Genomic DNA, 25,295 nt, shown 5'->3' with positions numbered 1-25,295 from the left:
AAATGCCCTATACATGGGGTGAGGGTGAAATAGGATAAAACAGGCAGCCTTATGTGATAGAAAGCACACAGGCTTTGTGCCAGAGTGGTCTGAGCTTGAGTTCTGCTCTGACATGTGGTGCCAACCTTGGGCATGCAACCTCAGCTTTGTCTGTGAAACGGGCCTCTACCTCTAAGGGGTATTGAGATAAACAGAAGAGAAAATGCAAATTATGTCCTGAAGGGCTTGGCCCAGTCACCTACCAAACATTAGTCTCCCTTCTCATCATCTCCTGTTTTATGTTTGTGATTTAATTGCTGAGAAAATATCCTAAGAAAAGGACTTCAGATACAGGAAAAATTATTTCTTAAAAGATGTGTATTGGGTAACTGTGGTGTGTGAGTGTCTGTGTGTGCAGGCACACACATGTCTGTGTATTGTGTATTGTATCTGTGTACATGTGTGTGAGTGCATGTATCTGTATGTCTGTGTGTGCATCCATCCATATGTGTCTGTGTAGTAACAGCAGAAGATTTTTAGTGAAATTTAGAAACTGAGATGTTTACATGCAGCATAGTAGGTAACTCAAGGTTGGTTATTCGATAACATTGTTTCTTAAAACAAAAACAGGCCTGGTACGGTGGCTCACGCCTGGAATCTCAGCACTTTGGGAGGCCGAGGTGGGCGGATCACATGAGGTTGGGAGTTTGAGACCAGTCTGACCAACATGGAGAAATCCTGTCTACTAAAACTACAAAATTAGCCGGGCATGGTGGCGCATGCCTGTAATCCCAGCTACTCGGGAGGCTAGGCGGGAGAATCGCTTGAACCGAGGGGGCAGAGGTTGCGGTGAGCTGAGATCGTGCCATTGCACTCCAGCCTGGGCAACAAGAGCGAAACTGTCTCAAAAAAAACCAAACCAAAACAAAAACAATGCCTATTTTAAACTGAAAATTTAGTATCACTGTATGGATAAAAATGATAAATTGTATAAAAGGATTCATACAATTTCTCCTGTTTCCTAGATCCATTGTCTTCTAATATCTTTTCCTAAAGGTAATCACTATTACCAGTTTCTTATTTCTCCTTCTATATTTTATACATATATACATATTTTCTCCATTTTAAACATATATCTTTTATACATAAAATATAGAAAACATCTATATTTTACACATACAAATTACATATACATGTATGCGTGACACCTACCCTTTTTTAAAAATACGAATGAATGCATATCCCAACCTACTTCATAATTTTTCTCATATGCATGCTCACAGCAAATAAGTAGAAACAAACACCCAACAATGAAACAGTGGTTAATTATGGCACAGTCTCGTGTTACAGCATCGTATCTGTTACAGTCAATATTTATGAAAAGCTTGTGTTATTTGCGGGAAAACAGCTATAACTTTAAGCAAAAATGAAACAAACTTACATGTTAAAATGATTTTTAACAAGTTAATACACATATTGATAAGTTTAAAAGATTTGAAAATGTTTGCAGTGCCTCTCCCAGGACTACGGATAGTTCCCCTTTTTATTTTTTATTTTTGTATTTTCTAAGCGTTTACACTGGGTATCAGTTTCTTCTCTTCTCTTAGAAAAACTATTAAATTAGACTTAGATTTGGGGTTCTGTATGAATTCCCTTTTTTATAATGGATTTTTTTTTCTGCGTGAAAAACTAAGGGCCTCAGTTACAGTCATTAACTGGTCCTACAGCCACTTTACCTTCTCTAATAAAAACAGTGCTTCTGCGGCATCTGCTCGCCTGTCAACCAACATGTCCACATCCTCTTTGGTGATTACAGGCTCCTTCAGTTGCTCCACCCAAGACCACATCAAGCTGCATAGGATGAAAGGGTCCCTCTCGCCACATATTCTTTCCCAAGCTCCATCTCGGGAATTAAGCTCTTTCTAAAAAGGAAGAGAAAGAGACAGACAAACAGAGACAGAGACAGGGAGAGGAGAGAGAGGTACACCAGTTGACACTGCATGATTCTCGCACTGCCCACGAGAGTGAAAGACTCAGGCTCTAGGGTGCAGAACGGGGACCCCTCCCAGCCTCTCTACTTCCAGGCTGGACACTGGACTAAGACATTGAATTCTGTGAGCCTCAGTTTCTCTCTATGAAACTCATCCCTTGCCTCACAAGTTGTTGGGCTGACTGACTGAGATAAGGTCGGTTAAAGCTTATAGCACAGAGAAAGGGCTTAGTTAATCCAAGTTCTCTACTTTATTCAGAAACCACAGAAACAGTTCAGAAGAGCCTTCCTTTTCAGGCTTCTGGTGAACAAAACAGAACTATTTTTTGCAATAAAGTAGATGGTAGACAAAAAAGTAGAAATAAGGGAACATTTATACATTAACCTGGGGTCTAAGGAAAGGCTTTGACTGAGCTTCGAAGTCTGCAAAAATAAAATGAAGGTGCTTGAAAGTTGGTAAATGGGGCATATGTACTTCTTTGAAATATCTTTTTAGAATCCTATGTAGGATTTAACAATAAGCCTGAAATCTGACATAGGGAAAATAACTGGAAAGTTTTTCTGATACTCCAATTGCTTAGAGAAAATTTAAGCATGAGATTTTAAAACTTTACCTCACAGAGAGCAAAGGAAAAGTGAGATAAGGATTTTAATGAATTTCTGATAGGGTTCAGATTTATGTTTTAGTGAGTTAAATACATTTTTACAATAGAAGTAAGTGTAATAATTGCTACCATTCACTCATTCATTCACCTGTCCAATATTTACTACATGCACACAGTGGGACTGAAACTGTAATGCATGTCTTATCTCTAACTCTCAAATGGCACCCAGCAGGGAGCTTCTCACCGGTAAATGCATTGGGGCTCAAGAAAGACGAAATAACTCACCTACGAGCCAAAAGCTAGAAAATGGCAAAGGGGGTGTTCATACCCAGTTCTGTCTTACTCCAGAGTCTGTGCTGTTTCTGTTACACCACAAGGGCCCTCTGGTACTGGGTTTGTTTTTATTATCTTATGAATACGCCAATACACTGTTATTCACAGTCCTTCCTATCCCATAGATCATGTATAAAACAAAGTAGCTCTTGATTCAATCTTACGAAGCAGACAAGCTGGGCAGAACTGACATTACTCAAAAACCCTTAGTATAATGACTATCTCATCATGATGTTTCCTGAGGCTTTCCAGTGAGGTTAGCCAAGAATCCTGGGATAATGGAAAGTATTAAACACATGAGCTGTACCCTGACTCTGCCACATGCATGCCATGTGACCCTGAGCAAGTCACTTACCCTCTAACCTTCGTGACCTTTATCATCCTTGTCTGTGACACTGAATTGATAAGATTAACAAAGACTGTAGAAATAGTATCATCTGCCTCACAGATATGTTCTATGATAACTGTGAAAAATCACATGAAATAATATATGTGAAATGGTCTAGTACAGGCATGGGTGGCATTATACTATTCAAATAATGTTCATTTTATTCTTTTCCAGAATTCAGCTGATTTTTTGATGACTAAAAGTCCTAAAATAAAATCTAGAAAGGAAAAAAACACAAAACTATCCTGATTAAAGGTCTGTGTTCACCTCCAGAAAATGCTTTCATATACTCTACGTACAGTCTGGCCCAAACCAAGTCCTGAACACTTCATCTCCACAGGCAGAGCTCGCACAGCCACTGGGGCTGACCCAGGAGTGAGGGTGCGAGATTTTCATCTAAAATAGAAGACTCTCTTGCTTGCTAACTCTTAACACACAGTAATGCCCAGGAAACATTTGCTGACTGAATGAAAGACTTTTTCAGTTTGGAGCAGAAAATAAAGAAAACAAGTCATTTTGGAAGAAAGTAATACATTTAACTATTGGATAGGCAAAACACAATTCTGAAGAATAAAATTTTTACCAAAAGTTCTCTCCTCCCATTATATAGTTGTAAGTTAGTGTGAAGCTCCAAACTTAATTTTCATGCCTCTGCACCTGAAGAGATACTGGCACTCAGAAATTGTATATGCCTTGTTTAATCAATGGCAGACTATGAAAGCGAGCTATTAAAATAATTCACAGTAGGTTATGGTCTCAAAAGTCAAGATTTTGGTGATTCACGACAGTCTAAGTCAGCCTCCTTTTGGGGTAGTTTAGCTGTTTCTGATAGCTAGGTTTATAAGGCCTATCTTTTCTCGAGAACAGGTGCTCGCTCATTCAGGGCAAAGAAAGTATGGCTGACTTATGACTGTATCCTAGTAAAAGCACAACACAAAAAAGGGTTAAAAATTTACATTCTAATTGAAGTAAAAGCTAAGAAATGGACCCCAAAGACCTCATCTCAGCCAAAGGGAATGGCACGTAGGAATCTGTGGTTCTACCCACTTGCTCTCCTGATTTCCCATAGTTGCCCTATTAGAGCAGGATTGGCAAGTCTGAAGGAGGGGATGCCAAGGAGACAGCCTCACTTTTCTGACCTTGCTCAGCACTAGTGTTGATGAGCTTTGGAAAATAACTATTTTATTTATGTCTGTAGGTCAGTGGTTCTCAAAGTATGGTTCCCTCTGCCAGATCTCAGGTTAAAGATGCTTCAAGTCAGTTTCGAATGCTGTCTGCTGTGGGCCAGTTGCCCCCATAGACCCAGGAAGAAAGAAAGAAGTTACTAATATCAATGCCTTGTGTGGGTCAAGCATCATACCAAGTGCTTTCTTGCATATGCAGATTTAAATGAAACCACACAAACACCCTGTGTTTTTTCTAAAACATCAGGTTTGCATCAGAGATGAGAAACCTGAAGTTTGAAAGTTAAGTATTATGCAAACGTATCTTCACATTTCTATAATAAATAAGTTTGGGAAAATGTATTACACTTTTGCCCTGACATATTTCCAACATATCTATAATTAAATAAAGTACTAATAATACCTGCCACATTTCTACCTTCCTTTTTAGTTCCTCCTTTTCTACAGATTCATTTAAATTTGCTAGAGCTTTGGCCGCCAGTATTCTTCTTGCCTCAGCACTCAATTCAGACTGTAATGCAGAGTGTGAAGCTGCTTCAGCCAGATCTTTACTGTCCTGGGTTTCATGTTCAACCAAGAACTGTGCTTTCAGACTGCAGCCACAGTCCAGAGGTCTTTGGGGTGTCCTGCTGTTCTGCCTGACAGACCCAGGGCTCCCAACACCATGAGTTTTACACTGACAGTGAGACACTTGCTGGTGAGTAGGGTTTGGATCCTTACGGACATTTGCAAAGTTGGGTGAAACTGGTTCCCCAGGGCTGTGTGGGCCTGAAACATCTGCAGAGAAAGCTCTACTCTGCTGTGCTTCCTTTGGAATGATCCGTCCATGGAAAATTGGTGAGCCATTATCTTTGAGCCCTTCCAGCCCTCCAAACTTAGACTGACTCCAGAAAGAAAGTGTGCTGCGAACCAAGGCTTCCTTATGTAAGTCTGGTTCTGGAGACTGTGGGATGTAACAATGGCTTATGCGCTTCTGCTGCCTGGGGTTGTGGCCAACCAAGACCTGGACAGGCACTGTCTGTGGAGGCTCCCCTTCCTCCAGGAGGTTCTCGGCCCTCTTTAAATCTGAGTCACTGTAGCTGAGCCGCCTTTTCAGACGAGAAAGGGGTTGAAGGCACTCAACATTCCGCCTTTTCCAAAGAGGGTCAAACTCTTGCTCATTGGAGAAAATCATGCCTCGATTGTCAAAATCTGCTGCCACTGCAGTGGGGTTAGGTGGGTTGGACACATCACTGTCATTCCTCAGTAACTCTTTATCCAGCTGCATGGTGACCATCTCAGACATGGTCTTTTCTATTTCAGCAGAGAGACCAGGTCCTTCGGACTCGTCCTTCATCATCACTGGCCTGTTTTCCGCTAAGTCCAGAAGCAATTTGCAAACTAGGTGGATAATTTTTGGCACATGTTTCAGAAGTCGTGCCTCATAACCATGAAGCAGATGACGCTGGCGAATTAGATATTGAGCTAAGGTGACAGCATGTGCTTTGGGATCACAGCAAGAGAATATATTGCGGAGAGGAGTTAGAAACTGAGTAAATTCCCTTACACAGAGGAGCTGTCCTCTGGTTTGTATGGAATTGGGTCGCTTTGCCCGCACAAATATAATTGCTTGGTCAGCAGTCATTCTTGTTGCAAAAACTAAGTAACAGGCTATTAAGACACCTAAACAGTGAAGAAGAGAAGACTGATATGAGAAAAGTTTACATTTTTATTTTATTTATCACTCTTTGATGATTTACAATTTGAATATGCATTAAGAAATCAAATACATAGAGACACATTTTAAGGACAATTATGATGATAACTTTGTGACTTTTTGTAGAGGTGTTATTATTGCATGTTCCTTACTGCGCAGAACTTTATTAAATGTCTACGTGGCACCCCCTCCCCATGACTGAGTCATCTCAGTAGCCCAGAGCTGTGCCAGCACAAGCACAATGCAGGTGAGTAAGTGTGCAGGAGGGAAGGGAAACTGATCATCTGGCCCATCTATCCTCCTTGTTCTACTCAACTCCAACAGAAGAAAGCAAATCCTGTTTCTATTTTCCACTCTGAACAGTTCTTGAGAATTTCCATCCAGTCAATCCATACACTTTGTGCTTGGAACCTCTCACCCTGCCATCTTTGCCATCAACTGCTGGCACATCCCAGCTTGGCACTCTCCCTACCATGGCAGTTTCTTCTTTGGGGATTATTCATATTCACAGCCTACTTTTCCTCCTGGCAATTCTTTTTCCAGATTTGTGCCTATATTAATATGTGTTTTTCTTCAGACCATGATATAAGTCTATTTTTCCATAAGCAATTATGGAAAATTAAGCAATCTTAAGGAAGCCAGCCTTAATGGTATAAACATTATGTACTCTCATTAACATCTAATTAAAAGGAATAACTAGTAAGATTATTACTAGTGAAAAGGTAATAATTACTAGTGAAAAGGTAATAATAAATTAATTCAAATGTAACAGTCAATATTAAAGTAAAAGGCAAATCAAATACACCTGTGTGATCCCCAAGTTTGTGAACATCTTGTTACATATGAAAATCAGAACCTCTGAAAACTGCATGCTCTCCAGTTCACAGTTGGGAATAACATATCTTTCTCACTAGGACACAGAAGATCTTAGTATAAACGTAAAATGTCTGCAGAGCTATCATGTCAATGTCTACAAACAGTGCGATTTTGGCTTGATCCTAAGAGCTACCAATCTCAAGCAGAGCTGAGTCTCCTCCCCTGAGCACGCTTCCAGGTATGCGGCAGACCCCTGGCAGGAGCACAGGTACACTGTGGACAGAGTTGAGCTACATGTGGTTGGATCAGATGACGATGAAAATTTCAGCCCTACAGCCTTTATTTTTGCCCTAATATCAGCACTGTAATGAAATTGAGCTGAATGTTTTAAGTCAAATCACTGACTTTTTAATAGAATTCTAGGCACAGATAGACTCTTCTTCACAAACAAAACCCTTATACCTCCAAAAATGGAAAGCACATGAACTCTGGAGTCAGACAACCACGGATTTAAAGCTTGGCCCTGGCACTTACTAAATGTAGCAAATTACTTCTCTCAAATTGCAGTTTCTCCAACTCACATTGTTGCTAAAGACTTTAAAATGACATACATATGGTCATTGTAACTACCTGTTTATGGTATTTCAAATACCTTAAAATTATTTTTGATTTAGTTTTTAAAGTTGACATAATAATTATACATATCTATGGGGTATATAGTGATGTTTTAATATATATGATGTATAGCGACCAGATCAGTGTATTTAGTATATGCATAATCCCCAACATTTATCATGTATTTGTGCTGGGAACATTCAATACCCTCCTTCTAGCTATTTGAAACTATATATGATTTTTAACTATAGACACCCTACAGTGGTACAGAACACCAGAACTTATTCCCGTCTTCCACCTGACTCCAAAGCTTTGACAAGATTCTGAGAAACATTTTTCCTCAAATTAGGAAATCTTATTCCTTTTATGTTTAAATACGCCTACAAGGCAATAAACCACCTCTTACGACTTACCTGTTCGACCAAGCCCTGCATGACAATGGATAGCTACTTTTCCTTCCTGTAAGGCAAATGTCATCACCTTCACCATATCTAGGATAGTAGTAAGAGATGCTACACCATAATCCTTCCACCCGAAATTGTAGAAATAAACTAAGAAAAAAGAAAAGGAAAAGAAAATCAACATACAGGAAATTAACGAAAGTACTAATGAAAAGTACACAGATCTACACTGAGGCATGTAGATCTCAGTGCATACACTGCATAAAATAAGAGGGATTTTACATTCCCAGTAACTTTACTGTTCACATTTACTCACAAAGCATATTTTATATTACTGAAGACATTTCCTGCAGAAACTCAGCCAGAAAGAATTATGGTGAATTAGAATTACAAATTAATAAAGTCAGTGATTCATGCTCTAGTTACTCAGCTATGGAGGGAAAGCATACACTCTTGTTTAAGCAGGGAAATGTGTCTTAATGACTGATAAATAGCTTAAGACAGTATATATAGGTTTTCTATCCAGTGTAAATAAGCGTCTTTAAAACAAGTTCCAAGATTGTTTATCCTTTCCAGCCTGGTTTGAAGGACACATGTTGAATGTATTTCATCCCAAAGCTCTTGTGATTGAGGTGGCTTTGAAATTGTTAGAAGTAGAATTCCTGGGCGTCATTTTGGGAGCAGGGATGGACAGCAGTAAACCTGGAGCATGTCCAGGTTCCAAACCTGACTACCATTTCTAAGCTGTGTGATCTTAGGCAAGTAGGTAATTCTCTAAGCCCCATGTGGCTTCATGTGTAAAACAGAAATAACAACAACTTTGTTACACAACTGCTTTAAGGGTTAAATGAGATAACAGTGGCTGGCATTAATTAAATGTTAATCATTATTACTATGGGGTCTCCTCCCAACATCCTTCTTACAGGAACAAAGAAATCCTATACTTCCAACAGCAATACCAAAGAGAATGGTAGCTCATTTTTTTCTGATCCTTACTACTATGCAGGAGGTATTTATTTCCATCACCTTTTCAATTTAAGACCCCAGCAGAGAAAAGCCTCTGAGTGCTGCCCTTGATAATTCATGAGAGGAGGTGGGAGGAACTTACTGCCAGCCTCCATGAAAGCCTCAGGAAGGTATGTGAAGCCACTTTCTTGTTCCAGAGGGTTCCCACAGCTAGCATGCTCACCAGGGCGCTGGAGGTTGATTATTGTTTTTATGCCATGGCTTAAAGGAAAAAGGGCAGTCAGTCATGTTGGGAACTAGCATTTTAAAAAAAATAACCTTTTTTGGCATTAATCAACATTATTAATTACCCTCAAAATCTTAATTTCTCATTTGAAATACACCCTTCACTGCCTATTGTTAAAATGAAAGCACTTTTTCACTTGAAAACAAAGGCAATGAAAGAACAAACACATGAGTTTCCTCACTCGTGTGTGAACAATACAGCATTTACCTGAGGAACTGATCAATGATGTGGTACTTCTCCAGGAGCTCAGAGGATGGGCGGGCCATGGCCAGTATATTATCAGTGACCCTGCAAATGGGTGGAGGGACTGGTGAGATGTGCTGCAACCTAGGAGGTTCCAGCCCTGAGCAATGATTTTTTCTATGATTTCAACAACTCTGTTAGAATATTCTCTTTTTGTGTATAAATTTTATTTGAACAGGTAATACAGTTTCATGGTTCAATAAAATCAAAACAATACACAAAAGTATGCACTAAAATGTTTGCTCTTACCTGTTTTCATCCACTCCATTCAGTTTGTTCCCCATATGTAGTCATTTGTATTAACTTCATGTTTATCATCTTAGTGTTTCTTTTTGCAAATACAAGCAAATATGAGCATTTATTCTCATTTCTCTGCTTTTTTTTTGTACAAAAGGTAGTGTAGTAAAGGCACTGTTAGATACTTTGCTTTCTTTCTCTTTAGGTTAATTTTTAAAATTTTGATAGTTTTTGGGGTACAGATGATTTCAGGTTACATAGATGAGTTCTTTAGTGGTGAATTCTGAGATTTTGGTGTACCCATGTAAGAATATTCTTATACAAATCCGGCTTCAATTTTGGCTGATTAGAGCTCTAAGAAACTCTAGCTTCTTAAATCCCTGGAAAAAATTCCAGGACATAAATTATTTGTGGATTCCAGCAAAATATTTTCAAGGACTCTCAAGAGATTCTAGTGGACACGATGGAGAAAACCCAGCTGGTGGCGAAGGTAACAGTCTGGATTGTCACTCAATGGGTAGTGACTTATATGAGGAGGGACAACTGGGAGATATTTTTAGTTATTCAACTATTTGAATCTTAGTTACCTAAGGTGTTAAATGGGGATAATAATGCCTGTCTCACAGGGTTGGTATAAGAATTCAGTACGATGTGGATGTAAAGCCTTTGGCACAAATCCTGACATGCAGTTATGAATAAATACTGGGTTACTGTAATTTGGTGACAATTATGGGTTCCAGAGTCAGTCGGGCTTGGTTTCAAATGCTGGCTTTTCTACTTTCTAGCTTGGTGGCAAATTACTTGGTCTCTCTGGAACTCAATTCTTTCATCGATAAAATGGCATTAACAGCTCACAAGAGTTTTACGACGATAAAAGATATTAGTATGAAAGCATCTAGCACACTGACGGGCCTACAGCCAAATGGATATTTACTGAATGAATGAGTGGGCAGACGCCCAATAAATGACTATTACTCTTGTCAGGCCTCTGGGCTCTGGCTTCACTCTGTTCTGTTCAAATTTCTCATCAGTGGCCTAATGAGATATATAAAGTAAGTGCGCTGGAAGTTGTGGGTCATATGAATCTCAGGGGAATAACACAGACTGGCAGGACAGGATCCAAAATGACACCTTTCCCTCTGAAAGAAGACATGTGGTTTAACATGGGACCCAGGTGAAAAAGACTCACAGGATTTAGTCAGCAATAAAGCAAAAATACACAAATGACCTAAGCTACATTATTAGAAATTTTCTTGTCGGACTATGAATGTTTCCTTCTTCATACTATTAGTATGATAGTGATGGACCAGAATATGACCTGTAGTGAACAATAATGACAGTGGACCCCAGACTATATCACTACAGATGTACTGAGCAAATCCAATATGAAAAAGTACAGGTTGTAAGCTGGATAAGCCACTTGACAAATATCTAATTTAAAAATGGGTTCTTGATAAATAAAATAATTCACTATTAGAATTAACAGTGAATTCTTCTAAGTATGCTTCAAATGTGATTTATCAGAATTTTTCAGATGTTACATCAAAAAGGTGTATTTGACTAGTTTACTGTTTATTAAAAAGCAGTATGATTAAAGAACAATATTAATTGCACTTACACACCATAAAAAAAGCAAATATCTTCTGTTTTCTACCGAGCTGACAACTTGTACCATTTTTATTAGGGTAGACTGAAGGGTATTTGTATGAAAATGTGACTTTTCATATAGAATATAGGAATAACATAAAAGCTAAAGCTTACTTGCATGAAACTGAAAAATTCCACATGTATCTCATAATTTTCTCAAATTTATAGCTGAACAGTTTTATTATTTCTAAACATTTCTGAAATTTAAGCGCTATCTGATTATCCATTTCTTAATACACTTTATATATATCATTTCACTTACTTAAGAAAATCCCTCTGGTTTTGGTTTTATTATTTCCACCTCACAGATAAAGAAACCAAGGGTCAATAGGCCAAGAACACACAGCTAGGGCAAAGCCAGACTTGACTGGCAAAGTGAAGTCCTGACTTCAAAGTCCCACACTGCTCCTCCCACACTTCAGGGCTCCTGGCTCACACAGAGCGTCTTTCCTGTATCCAACAAAGCTATGAAAGACCAACAGGATCACTCACCAGGATGAGTAAACCCCTTTAATGGCTTGTTCCTGCTCACTCCAGCGGGCTGGATTCTCATACTTGCAAGCTCTACCACCACACGCCATGGAACACGCCATGTGTCCAGGAATGACATGCCGTAAACGCTCTCCTACTTTTGTGTACTTTGGTGTTGGACGTTCTAAATTTCCTAGAACATGTAAGGAAAGGAAAATTCAAAATTGCACTCTCCAAATGAAATTGTAACATGGGAAACAGCCTCCGTTTTATCTCAGGATGGCAGATGACAAGCCAGTGCAAAATCGCCTTCATCTTGTCAAGAAAACAAAACTGTTTCCCCATCAAAGTGACATGTATCTCTTAATGTAAAACAGCTTTCACATATAATAATCTCCACACATACTGGCAATTAGGAGGAAGAAACTGTAAAAGCAGATGTTTTACAAGAGAATGAGTTTTGTTCAAACCTATATTTTAAATTAAAAAACACAAAACATTTGATCATTTTATATCCTCTTATATATTCACTAAAATACTTAGCATAACAGACAGCAAAAAGTATAATATAGAATAAACTGCCAATATTTAAAAAGGTATAAGCACAACACAGCCGATTCCCATTCCTCAAACTTACATACAAAGGTATGGCAATCTATAAGAAGAAAGAGACCTTTACTTTTTCTTTCGGGGAAAGTTGGGTTTCCCTCTGCATGGTTGACTGAGGAAACAGCTACCATCACCTGGAGAGAGGACGAGGACAGAAGCTTTGTGGCAGAGCCGGAGCCCAAGCCAGAGCCCCGCCGGGCCTGCTGCAGCCGCAGTATTGGGTCTGAGGTGGAGTGCCGGCGGCCCTGGAGAAAGGAGCTGAGGAAGTGCACGGCTGAGGGCCGCCTAGTTGCATCCTGCACCTGCATGGCACTGGGAGGCAAGAGCCAGAGGCAGGGAAGAGTCAGCCCCACTTACTCAGTGAGGAACTTTCACTGAGAGCAGGGAGCATTGCATCGTTCTGTATGATCTAAGAGCCATTCAGATTGGCTGACTGGTTTCCATGGCGACGAACAAAGAAACTACTGATTCCCACTTAGATCTGAACAGGCAAAATCCAATATGAACAGATTGCATTTTGGGCAAATTGTTCAAATATAGGGAAGAATAATATAAATTTTAAATATATTGATTACTAAATTTTGTTTCTCAAATGCACTTAAAATATCTAACCACTCAAAGAATTACTCCCCAAAATATTGTAGTGAATTTAGAAAACTGTCTTCATGATGCAAAAACTGTCTTTTACATACATGTTAAAAGGCTTAAATTCTGTTATTCCTTTCACAACCTGTCTCTGGATATTTTGAAAAAAATTACCTTTCTATTCCTCGTTTGAATAGTGTAGAAAAAAGTTAATTGTAATAAAGTGGGATATACTGGATGCTTTACAACATTATCAAAATATCATCCAGTTTTTCATAACCAAAACTACTTCTATTTTTTCTTGGTAAAACTATTAAAGAAATACTTGGATTTAAAAAATATATTTTTAGAGATGATATATTATCAGAAGACGTTTAACTTCAAGTGTTCATTTTCAGAATATGAAAACCCAATTCTTAGTTATGCCTCTGTTGGACAGTTTAGTAGCCGTGCCTCTCAAAAACTCAAAACATCATTCTCTGCCTTTTGTTGCAGTGAGGGAAAAAAGAAGCTTCAATAATGTCTTGGCAGAGGCATATAAAGAAAACTCACTAAGTATCACATTTTTAAAGGAACTAGATGAGGGGGAGGTTGCAACTTGAAGATAAAGGATATAAAGAAAACAGAAAGTGCAACAACCGCTAATGTACTCATTGTCCGCCTCCTCCCTTGTTAATGTCAGGCTGCGCCCTCGCTTGCTCGCTCTCTCTCTCTACACAAATGGTATTTCAGATGTGTGTGCACAGAAACAAACTACTGTACTGCCACAGATGAGGCTATTTTCTTTTCTTTTCTTTTCTTTTAACGATTACTAATGCTATACCAAGCTCCTTTTAAAATGCCGCCCCCATCTCCCCAATAATGTGCACTTTTGTCAAATAAGACAGGGACACAGAATTCCAGTTTGGTGTTCAAATTCCTACTCTATGTGTAGTATCATGCCTTTGTTATTTAGAATACAGCCATGGAAGAAAGCACAGCTTTCCTGTCAGAGGAATTACATGAGGATTATTCTAGGCAAGGCCCTCAGGACCCTAAGGGCAACACAGAAACAGCAGTTGCACAGAGCTCTGCAAGACAGGAACATGAACTTATTGGCAGGAGGCCCTAAATGCTCAAACTAAGGAGTTGTGTATTTGTTATCTGAGTAAGAGGGAGTCTATGAATATTTCTGGGCAAGTCTGTGCTTCTGAGTATGTGGCACTCCAGAATGTTAACTTAGCTCTTGAGAGACAAGAGTGGTGAGCTTTGCAGAGATAAGTCCATGGCCTGGAGAACCAGTATCTGAGGACATCTACAGAGAAGAGTTAAAATAACTGCTTTCAACTACACTAAAAATGAACACTAATTTCATTAGATAAGGGGTAGGGGTAGGACTTATTTAGACCAAGCTAAGGAAGGGATGGTTTATAGATCACCTCAAGAATAATCTCTGTGGTGAAATCTTGAGACCTGGGTTGACCTCAAGTAAACGCAAAATGACTGAGCTGACCCCAGTTACTGTACAGTCAGTGACCCTGTGTCAATGTCTAAGGAAGTCAAGCCTAATGCAAACAGGATTCTGCAAGGTGAAAGCAGCCCTTTCTGCATGCTTGCTCAGTGTTCCCAATAATGAGGTGTTGTGAATATACCTTGCATTGATGTGGTAGATGAAGAGAAATGTACCCACCTCCGGACACGAGAACCAAACTTAGAACAATATTTAAGGAACCAAATGAGATACTGATCATGACAAATATGAAATCAGTCACAATAAACACAACAAAGAAACCTACTAAAATGTACCAGTGAGTACTGAGTCTTTTCTTCCTTAATTTCTACAAGTGGGCAGGTAAAACACTGAAAAGTGAGATCTAGAACACCAAGAACTGGTAATTTCCTTCTATACTCAAGATTTCAGAAAGGGCTCATTACTTCCTAAAGTCATAGAACAATAGGCTGAGAATGCAGTGGGTGCCTGGTGGGTGTGGGAGGCCCACCTATCCGCATTCTTAAGTCCACGGAGGAGTCACTTCCAGGAATTTGCTGTACAGCTGAATTTCCAGCCTTGTGTTCTCCACTTTTTGTGACAAGAGGCTCACTTTTCACAAGGGAACTGACTATTCCACTGTTAGACAGCTCAAATATTTTCTTTCTTTCCGTCTTTAGAGATGGGGATCTCACTTTGTTGTCTAGGCTGGACTTAAACTTTTGGGCTCAGGGGCTCCTCCTGCCTCAGCCTCTTGAGTAGCTGGGACTACAGATGCCTGCCACCACACTGGGCTTCAAATGTTCTCTAGTGTTGAGTTAAAATCCATTCTATAAACATTGGTTCTGGTTCTTCCCACTAAAAATAAAGAATAAAGCATCTCTTTGTCTTGAAAGATTTTCAAATATTCAAAGACAGAAGTTGTCAAATATCCGAAGATAGAACTTATCCAAGACTTTTCCTATTTCTGTTTTTCAAACATTCCCAGGTATATGTAATTGTTTCCAGATCTTTCACTATAATTTCCCTTCTTCTGCGGGCCCTTCTTCTCTCCCCTTCATAGCTAAACCTCCAAACCAAGGTGACTACACCTGCCATCTCCACGTGTCACAAGTTTCATCCTCAGCCTACTCAGCTCTGGTCTCTGCCTCCACTCTCAAATCAAACTGCTCTTGCTATGGTCTCTGATGTTCTATCTTAAGGTGGATTCTTTAGAGCTTCTATTTGACTGTGCAGCAGCATACAACACAATTGAACACTTTAGTTTTTGTTTTTGTTTTTTTTTTTTTTTTTGAGACGGAGTCTCGCTCTGTCGCCCAGGCTGGAGTGCAGTGGCCGGATCTCAGCTCACTGCAAGCTCCGCCTCCCGGGTTCCCGCCATTCTCCTGCCTCAGCCTCCCGAGTAGCTAGGACTACAGGCGCCCACAACCGTGCCCGGCTAATTTTTTGTATTTTTAGTAGAGACGAGGTTTCACCGTGGTCTCGATCTCCTGACCTTGTGATCCGCCCGCCTCGGCCTCCCAAAGTGCTGGGATTACAGGCGTGAGCCACCGCGCCCGGCCCACTTTAGTTTTAATAAAAACATTTTTTTAAGACAGCACCTTGCTCTGTCACACAGGCTAGTGAGCAGTGACATGATCATAGCTCACTGCAGCCTTGAATTCCTGGGCTCAAACAATCCTCCTGCCTCAGCCTCTTTGGTAGTCAGTAAGACAGGTGCCTGCCACCATGCCTGGCCCATATATTTTTTAGAGTATTTTATTTTTTTACTTTGAATCAATGCCAAACTTACAGAAAAGGTACAAAAGAGCACAAATAATATTTTTCCTTGGCTGGGCATGGTGGCTCATGCCTGTAATCCCAGCACTTTGGGAGGCTGAGGAGGGCAGATCACCTGAGGTCAGGAGTTAGAGACCAACCTGGCCAACATGGTGAAACCCAGCCTCTACTACAAATACAAAAATGAGCTAGGTGTGGTGGCATTTGCCTGTAGTCCCAGCTACTTGGGAGGCTGAGGCAGGAGAATTGCTTGCACCCGGAAGGCAGAGGTTGCAGTGAGCTGAGATTGCACCACTGCATTCTAGTCTGGGCAACAGAGTGAGACTGTCTCAAAAAAAAAAGGAAAGAATATTTTTCCTTGAATTTTTTAGAATAACTTGCAGAAATACTGCCCCATTACGCCAAATAATTTAGTGTGTATTTTCCACAAAGATATTCTTGAAAATTACCCCAAATCAGAAAATTATGGTTGAGATATTACTACTTGCCCTCTGTTCCTCAGACCTCAGCTTCACTGATTACTCCAAAAATGTTCCTTACAGTAAAAGGACATGTTGTATGTAGTTGTCCTGTTTCTTTCACCTATTTCACACTAGAACAAGTTCCTCAGTCTTTCCTCGACTTTGATGACCTTGACACTTTCAAAGAGTATAGGCCAGTTACTTTGTAGCAGTCTCTCTCAATTTGGGCAAGCTGTTTCTTCGGGATTAGACTCAGAAGCCCTTGCATTTATTAGTAAAGAATGATATCTAGAAACCGAGGCTGTGTGTTAGGTATGCTCATTGCCATTAGTGTTACTGCTGCCAGGCCCTCTCAGTGGACAGAGCTAAAGCATATGGATATTATGCACAAGCACACACATTACCACACTTTACATCTCTATTTACTTCCGTATGTAGGCATATATACATATGGAAAAACCAAGAGTTTACCCTGATACTACCAATTCCAAGCCAACACCACAGAGTTCCTCTAATTTCCACCCTTTCCACAACTGTACCTATAATTATAACTCTGTGAGAAGCCTGGGTACCATAATCTTTAATATATTTACCTAAGTGACCAAGCCCCCTACATGGAACCAGTCTCCCATCACTGCCTCTGCTCCCTCCTCCATGTGGATGCCTCTCTCGTCCCATCTGGACTTTAACACATATGCCAAGCTGCTGCTGCCAGCCACCTGGGTAGATGCTCTCCTCATCCTGCCTATGTTCCAATATTCCATGTAGGGTCACCCTGCCCCACACGGAGCCCTCCCAACCTGACCCATGTTCTGATGCCTGGGAATGTTCTAACACCCCGGGCCAGGTCACTCTCCCACATAGGTGTTATCTGGCTCAGGCTTCATCACTGCTGGTCTGCCCTCCCATATGGATTTCTTCCTCACCCTGGCTGGCTTCTCCCAAGTGCCCCTGCTCCACCCCATCTGTAGGTCAAAGATTCCACACTTAGGCAAGCCAAGAAGACCAGAAGCTATTATTCCTGCTCACCTTGCAAAGCAGGGGGATCACTCAGAGAACTGGGCTGTTGTCCCTGCCTCAAGCTCCAGAGACATGGCTAGTAGACTTCATCCAGAAGGAGAAGCAGGCCTTAAAAACAGGGAATTCTGAAGCTTTCCCCCTACAAAACTATCTTTACCTGAAACACAGCATGGGGAAGCTCAAGCCTAGGATGCTTTCAAAAACAATGGAGGCTTTGGTTAAGCAGTTATTAATGAGTAGCCTCATAGCTTCATGAGAGCAATAAGCTGAACTGTAGTCACACAAGCTTGCCAGAGAGAACCAACGAAAGAGACTAAGCCCTCTCATGGAGTATAAGCAAACCTTAAGACTGACCTCAAAAATGGCCACCACCCAAACTTAATTAAATCAGATGGTAGGGCAACAGATGACCCAGGGCTTTGTCAAAAACAACAGAGTGATCAGCAGGTAATTAGTGGAACCCAACAGCTGGTGTGCTAACAACTGAGGGAGACAGCGTAACAGAGAGATGCGTGGAAGAGAGAAAGGGTGCCCTGCTGAAAAAAAACATTGTCTTCTCAGGGTGACTGTGTTTGCTCGGCCAAGGCCATGCCCTCTTAGGAGTCACATCAGAGGCTTCAAACTATGAAGAAAAAAAGACTAGTCCATCACTAAGATAGTCTAGTCAAGTCTCTGACCAAATAGACAAGCAAATAACAACAAAAACAAGCCCGGGGAGGGAAGAGCATCTAGAGGTGCTAAAAAATATTATCTAAAATGTCCAGTTTTCAACAAAAAGTATGAGACATGGAAAGAAAGAAAAAAGTATGACCCATACACAGAGAAAAGCACAGTCAATAGACACTCTCTGGTAGAGGGGCCAGGCATCTGATATACCAAAGCCTTCAAAGCAGCCGTTACAAATATGCTCAAAGTCCTAAAGGAACCCATGTTTAAAGAAGTAAAAGAAGCTATGATGACACTGTTTCATCAGACAGAGAACACCAATAAAGAGATGGGAATTATAAAAAGGAAGCAAATGGAAATTCAGAAGTTAAAAAGTACAAAAACAATGAAAAATTCACTTGAGGAGCTCAACAGAAGATTTGAAGTGGCAGAAGGAAGAATTAGAGAACCTGAAGATAGACTGATAGAGATTATGCACTCTGAAAAACACAGAAAATAAAGAATGAAAAAATCAACAGAGCCTCACAGAAATGTGGAATACCATGAAGTGAACCAACATATACCTCATAAGTGAACAGAAAGAGAGTTTAGAGAGGAGTAGAAAAAACTTTTAGAAATAATGGCTCAAAGCTTCCCAAATCTGATGAAAAACATTAATCCACACATCCAAGAAGTTCAACAAACTCTAAGTAGGATATACACAAATAGATCCACGTTAAAACACATCACAGTAAAAATGCTCAAATAGAAAAATGATTCCTTGTGTACAAAGAAACCTCAAAAAGATTAATAGTTTACTTCTCATCAGAAACCATGGAGACCAGAAAGTAGAGGAATGACATATTCAAAGCGCTAAATATTAAACTGCCAATCAAGAATCTTACACGCAGCAAGGTTATCTGTCAAAAATGAAGGGGAAATAAAGGAATTCCCAGGTAAACAAAAAGCAGAGAATTTGTTGCTAGCAGACTCAGCTTGTAAGAAATATAAAGGAGGTTCTTCAGATTAAAAGCAAGTTATCCAAGACTAATGTGAATCCATGTGAAAGAAAGGACACCGGCAAATTACAACAGACAGTATGTATTTATATGAAATGTCCCAAGGAGGCAAATTGACAGGGACAGAAAGTAGATACAGTGTTTCCCAGGGGGACTAGGGTGAAAGTGAAATGGGAACTGACTGTTGGGATATTGTGAAATACACCTTTGGTCTTGGTCCCTCTTTCTTGGCATACAATTCCCGAAATCCCTGGAATCTCCAAGGTGATATCTTTTTATATGTTAATGAGTTGACTAGTAGCTGTCAGTCCCTACGCAGCTTCAGGATGGGGGCTGGCCATTGGAAAGACCAAGGTAGGATTACAGTGTTGGGACTTTCAGCACCAAATCCAGCTTCTGGGGAGGGGAGAGGGTTGAAGGTTAACTTGATCAACAATGGCCAGTGGTTTAGTCAATCATGCCATGTGATGAAGCCTTAATAACAGCTCAGAAGGACAGGGTTCAAAGAGCTGAAAACATGGAGGCTGCCAGAGGGTGGCGCACTTGGGGTCAGCATGGATGCTCGGTGCCTCTTCCACCATACCTCACCCTTATGTATCTCTTCATCTCCATCCTTGGTAACAGCCTTTATAATAAATTGGTAAATGTGTTTCCTAGAGTACTGTGAGCCACTATAGCAAATTAATGAAATCCAAATAGAGGGGTGTGGGAACCCCAGTTTATAGCCAGCCAGTCAGAAGCACAGGTTAAAAAACTGGGGCTTGTGACAGGCATCAGAAGTAGGAGGCAATCTTATAAGACTGAGCCCTCAACCTGCGGGATCTGACGCTATCTCTAGGTAGATAATGTCAGAATTAAATTGGAGGACACCCATCTGGAGTCCCCTGCATAATTTATTGCTTGTTTGGTGTGTGGAAAAAAATCCCACACATCTGGTGTCAGAAACATGTTATGAGAGTGTAGCAGGAGAAACTGAGCTTGCTTATTCCTCTGTATTCAGAAGTGCTAATTGGTAGAACATTTCTTTTTGGTCTGATGAAAATATTCTGGATTTAAATAGTGTTGATGACTGCACAGCCTTAAGTATCTACTAAAAACCAATGACCACTTTAAAAGGGTCAATTTTATGGTATGTGACTTATATCTCAATAATTTAAAAAGGGCAAATAATTTGAGTAGGCATTTCTCCAAAAAAGATGTAAAAAGTTTCAATAAATACTTGAAAAGATGCTCAACATCACTAGTCATTAGGGAAATGCATATTAAAATTACAATGAAATACCACTTCATACCTACTAGGATGGCTAGAATCAAATGTCTGATAATAACAAGTATCAATGAGGATGTAAAAAAAAATGAGAGCCCTTATCTACTGCTGGTGGGTATATAAAATGAAGCAAACACTTTGGAAAATGATCTGGCAGTTCATCAAACGATTACACAGAGTTACCAAATGACCCAGTTCTTTCCTCCTAGGTAAATACCCAAGAAAAATGAAATATGTCCACATAAAAACTCAGGTTTTATTATTACTCATAATAGCCAAAAAGTGAAAAGAGTCCAAATGCCCATCAGGAGAATGGATAAATGGAATGTGGTATATCTACACAATGAACAATTATTCAGCCATAAAAAGGAAGCAGCACTGACACATGCTACAACATGGATGAACCTTGAAAACATTATGCTAAGTAAAAAAAGCCAATCACAAAAGACCACATATTTATATGGTTCCATTTATACGAAATGCCCAGAAAAAATGAAATCTATAGAGACAGAAAGTAGTCTGATGGCTCCTGGGGCTAGGGAGGAGGGAAAGAACAAATGGCAGCCGGGGCTTGCTAAAGAGTACAAAGAGGCCGGGTGTAGTGGCTCACGCCTATAATCCTAGCACTTTGGGAGGCTGAGGCAGGTGGATCACCTGAGATCGGAAGTTCGAGACCAGACAACCCGACCAACATGGTGAAACCCTGTCTCTACTAAAAATACAAAATTAGCTGGGTGCGGTAGCATGAGCCTGTAATCCCAGCTACTTGAGAGGCTGAGGCAGAAGAACTGCTTGAACCTGGGAGGCGGAGGTTGCAGGAGCCGAGATCGTGCCACTGCACTGCAGCCTGGGCAACAAGAGCGAAATTCTGTCCCAAAAAACAAAACAAAACAAAACAAAAATGCACACGGTTTCTTTTTGGGATGACATCCAAAGATGATATTCCAAAACTGACTGTGGTGCTGGTTACATAGTTCTTTGAATGTTCTAAAAACACTGGATTGGTACTTTAAACGGGTGAATTATTGATAATTACACCTCAAAGAAGTTAAAGGAAATTCTCCCTTTCTCCCTCCTTCCTGCTCGCCTTTCCTCAATAAAACAAAAAGCTGCTAGGCAGACTTCTGGTTCTGTCCAGGTAGAGTTGACCCATTCCTCATCCTTACGACTTAGAAACTCTGGACACAATAGAACAGATAAGCATAGGAAGATTCTGAGAGGGAGAGACTGTCTAAGGACCTCAGGACTTGAGGAACAATATGGCTGTGAGCTACCTGGGATTCTTTATTGCCTCCCGTATATCCCCAACAGGGTGCTGCAGAAGCCTTCAACTCAGAACAAGCTATAAGAAAAGCCTGTCCCCCTTTGCCAAAGGTCTGTGGAAAATGCGACCTAACAACTGAATATATTTTTGGCAATACCCATGCTACTCCAGTTAAAAACGCCATATCGTCTTCCAACCCCCAGTTTCAGAGAGGATGGAGAGGGAGCTGATCATCTATCAAACACTCCTGCTCTGCAGAAGTGGGATCAATCTACTTCTCCCATCAGGTGGTGTCAGAGGGATAAACATGGATCTCATCTTCTACTGTGTCTAGAAGGACCATGTGGTGCCCTGATTCCCCCAGTGGGTGGTTTTGGGGCTGATCAGGGAGCTAATTTTCCATATCCCAACTGGAAAAAGCAGGTGGCACTCTGATTCCCCTGCTGGGTGGCGGTGGTGACCTGAGCAGAAAGATGATTTCCCCCCATCAAGTAGAAATGGGCAGTGCTTCAGTTCCCCCGCCAGGCTGGTGTCACTGGGGTCTATCTGTGAGCTGCGCCTCACCTAGCAACAACCAGTCTTAACAGGGTGGTTTGAAGTGGGATTAGTCAACACCAGGCTCACCACCTGCCTCTATGTCAGTGGGACCCAGTGGGGACTTGAACCTTCGTTCTCATCCATCATCAAGGACACTGAACAAAGCTGTGCAAGTGGGGGCCTGTAAACACTCTACTTTCCCCCAAACTTCAATCTTAGCGAGGCCCAGTAGGGAGACAAACCTCCACATTCAATTGGTGTCAACAAGACTGAACAGTGCAGTGGGAGGAAAGGCTAGTTGGTATTCATGTATCTGCTGCCGCTTCCCCAAGCAACAGGGGAGCTTCAAGAGGAGTGGAGCCTCCTCACTCATTTGCCATCAATGAAGCAGAATGATGGGGTGTGAAGCAGGATAGTCAACATTCCCATTTCCCAATCCCCTGGTGTCAATGGGGTCCAGTGGGGAGGTGAACCCCCAACTCCACCTGGTATGAGGAGGAAAGAGGTGGTGGGAGGTGGGAGGGTTGGCATTACACTTCCCACCTTGTCCTCCCCTTAGGACCACAGGGCCCAGCCAGGAATGAGCTTCAGTCACACCTCGCAGAAACAAAGCAGTGTGAGTTGCTTCCACTTCTTCCTAGGTGGCAGTGGGGTCCAGATTTTTTTTTTCTCATGTTGCTGATCTTATCTCCCCGACTCAAAGGCAAAATGACAGTGCAAGGCAATGCCCCACTTTCACTAAAAAGATGTCAAAGAGAACTGGTGAGAGACGTGAAATTCCACCTCGTCATCTGGACTGAGGCAGTGTTTTAATCACCCAACTTTTGTTGGGGTGGTGTCAGTAAGGCTGAACAGGGAGCTGGGCATATACACTCACCTGGCTCCTGGGCAATGCTTCAACAGGAAGACTGCCTGACAAGCAAGGAAAAAAAGGACCCAAAATGTACAGAATACAGCTGAAAATCACTTGTCATATCAATAATTAGGAAAATCACAACTTGAATCAGAAGAAACAATCAACAGACATTAAAATGGAGATAAATGATATGCTGAAAATTTCCAATAAGGACTTTAATTATAATGTGTCTTGGCACTGATTCCTAGAATAACTGGAATCATACAGAGAATGTTCTCTACCCACAATGAAATCAAACTAGAAATCGATAACAGAAAGACAACAGGAAAAACTCCAAAGACTTGGAAATTAAACGTCAAACTTATAAATAAATCATAAGTCAAATAGGAAGTCTCGAAGGAAATTACAAAACACACAGAACTGAATCAAAATGAAAATATATCAAAATATATGTAAGACGCTGGTAAAGCAGAGATTTGTAAGAAATTTCTATCACTTAATGCTTATGTTAGAGGAGAGGAAAGGTCTCAAATCAGTAATCCAGATTTCAACCTAAGTAAACTAGAAAAATGAGAGCAAAACACACACAAAACAAGCATTGGACCGATAAAAATAAGAACATAAATCAGTAAGATTAAAAACAGGAAAACAACAGTGAAAATCAGTGATATAAGAAGCTGGCTCTGTGAAAAAGGAAATAAAATTGATAAACCTCTAGCAAGACTGACAAAAATTTTAAAAAGACACAAATCACCCATATCAGGAATGAAACATAGCTATCACTACAGATCTGGCAAGACTGACAAAAATAAAAAAAAGACACAAATCACCCATTTCAGGAATGAAACAGGAGCTATCACAGCAGATCTGGCATCCATTTAAAGAATAACAAGGAACTAATACAAACAAATCAGAAATCACTGATATAAATTTGACAACTTAGAAGAAATGGATCAACTCCTTGAACACTGCCAACTACCAAGACTCAGCCAAGATGAATGAGACAACCTGAACAGTTCTATAAAAATTAAAGAAATTGAATTAATAAACAAAAAGTTCCCCAAAAGAAATCTCCTGGCTTAAACGACCTCACTGGAGAATGCTACCAAACATTTAGAGAAGAATGGGCACCAATTTTCCACAATGCCTTCCAGAACATAGAAGAGGAAGGAACATTTCCCACCTCCTTTTATGAGGCTAACATTACCCTGATACCAAAAGCAGACAGAGTACAAAAAGAGAAAACTATAGTCCAGCATCAATCCTGAACTTAGGAAAAAAATCCTCAACAAAATATGAGCAAATAAAATCCAGCAATGCATAAAAATAGTTATACACTACTACCAAATGAAATTTATTACAGGTACAGGCTGGTTTAACATTAAAAAAATCAATCAATATAATCCACCACACCAACAGGCTAAAGAGGAAAAATCATATGATCATATCAATTAACACAGAAAAAGCATTAGACAAAAAAAATTCAACACTGACTCATGATAAAAACTCTCAGCAAGTTAAGAATGGAGGAGAACTAATTCAACTTGTTATGGAAAACTTACTGCTAACATCATACTGAAAAGGAAAAGACTGAATGCCTTCGCCCCACGATCAGGAAGAAGGCAAAGATTCTGCTCTTGTGACTTCTGCTTGGTAGAAGCTTTAGGCTACTATGATAAGGCAAGAAAAAAAAATAACAGCATATGAATTGGAAAAGAGGAAACAGAACTGTCCTTATTTGCAGACATGATTGTTTATGTAAGAAAATCCCAAGGAATCACCAAAAACTTCCCAGAATGGAAAGTGAGCTCAGCAAAGTAGTAAGGCATAAAATCAACACACCAAAATCAATTGCATTTCTATACACAAACAAAAAACATGTGGAAACTGCATTTAAAAACACAATACCTAGGCCACGTGTAGTGGCT

The 25,295-nt window shown here is 40.4% G+C and overlaps 1 protein-coding gene across 4 annotated transcripts in view; it reads right to left on the bottom strand.

Annotated features, from left to right (window-relative positions):
- Positions 1 to 25,295, bottom strand: part of PTPDC1 (protein tyrosine phosphatase domain containing 1) — an 83,821-nt gene that overhangs the window by 6,011 nt on the left and 52,515 nt on the right. Inside the window, exons 1-7 of one of the 4 annotated variants that reach the window (XM_025360713.1) lie at positions 12,531 to 12,877; positions 11,879 to 12,050; positions 9,467 to 9,547; positions 9,116 to 9,234; positions 8,020 to 8,157; positions 4,883 to 6,141; positions 1,716 to 1,901 (exon numbers count right to left, since the gene is read on the bottom strand). In XM_025360713.1, the coding sequence (XP_025216498.1) occupies positions 1,716 to 1,901; positions 4,883 to 6,141; positions 8,020 to 8,157; positions 9,116 to 9,234; positions 9,467 to 9,547; positions 11,879 to 12,050; positions 12,531 to 12,774 (2,199 nt within the window). In that variant the 5' untranslated portion in view covers positions 12,775 to 12,877. Of the gene's footprint in view, positions 1 to 1,715; positions 1,902 to 4,882; positions 6,142 to 8,019; positions 8,158 to 9,115; positions 9,235 to 9,466; positions 9,548 to 11,878; positions 12,051 to 12,530; positions 12,878 to 25,295 lie in introns of those variants that run through there. The other 3 variants (XM_025360714.1, XM_025360715.1, XM_025360716.1) reach the window with 3 other exon arrangements.

Source organism: Theropithecus gelada, chromosome 15, assembly GCF_003255815.1.
Source record: "Theropithecus gelada isolate Dixy chromosome 15, Tgel_1.0, whole genome shotgun sequence".
NCBI classification, from domain to species: domain Eukaryota; kingdom Metazoa; phylum Chordata; class Mammalia; order Primates; family Cercopithecidae; genus Theropithecus; species Theropithecus gelada.
Note: the sequence above shows the minus strand (reverse complement) of the source record. Positions and strands in the feature narration are given on the sequence as shown.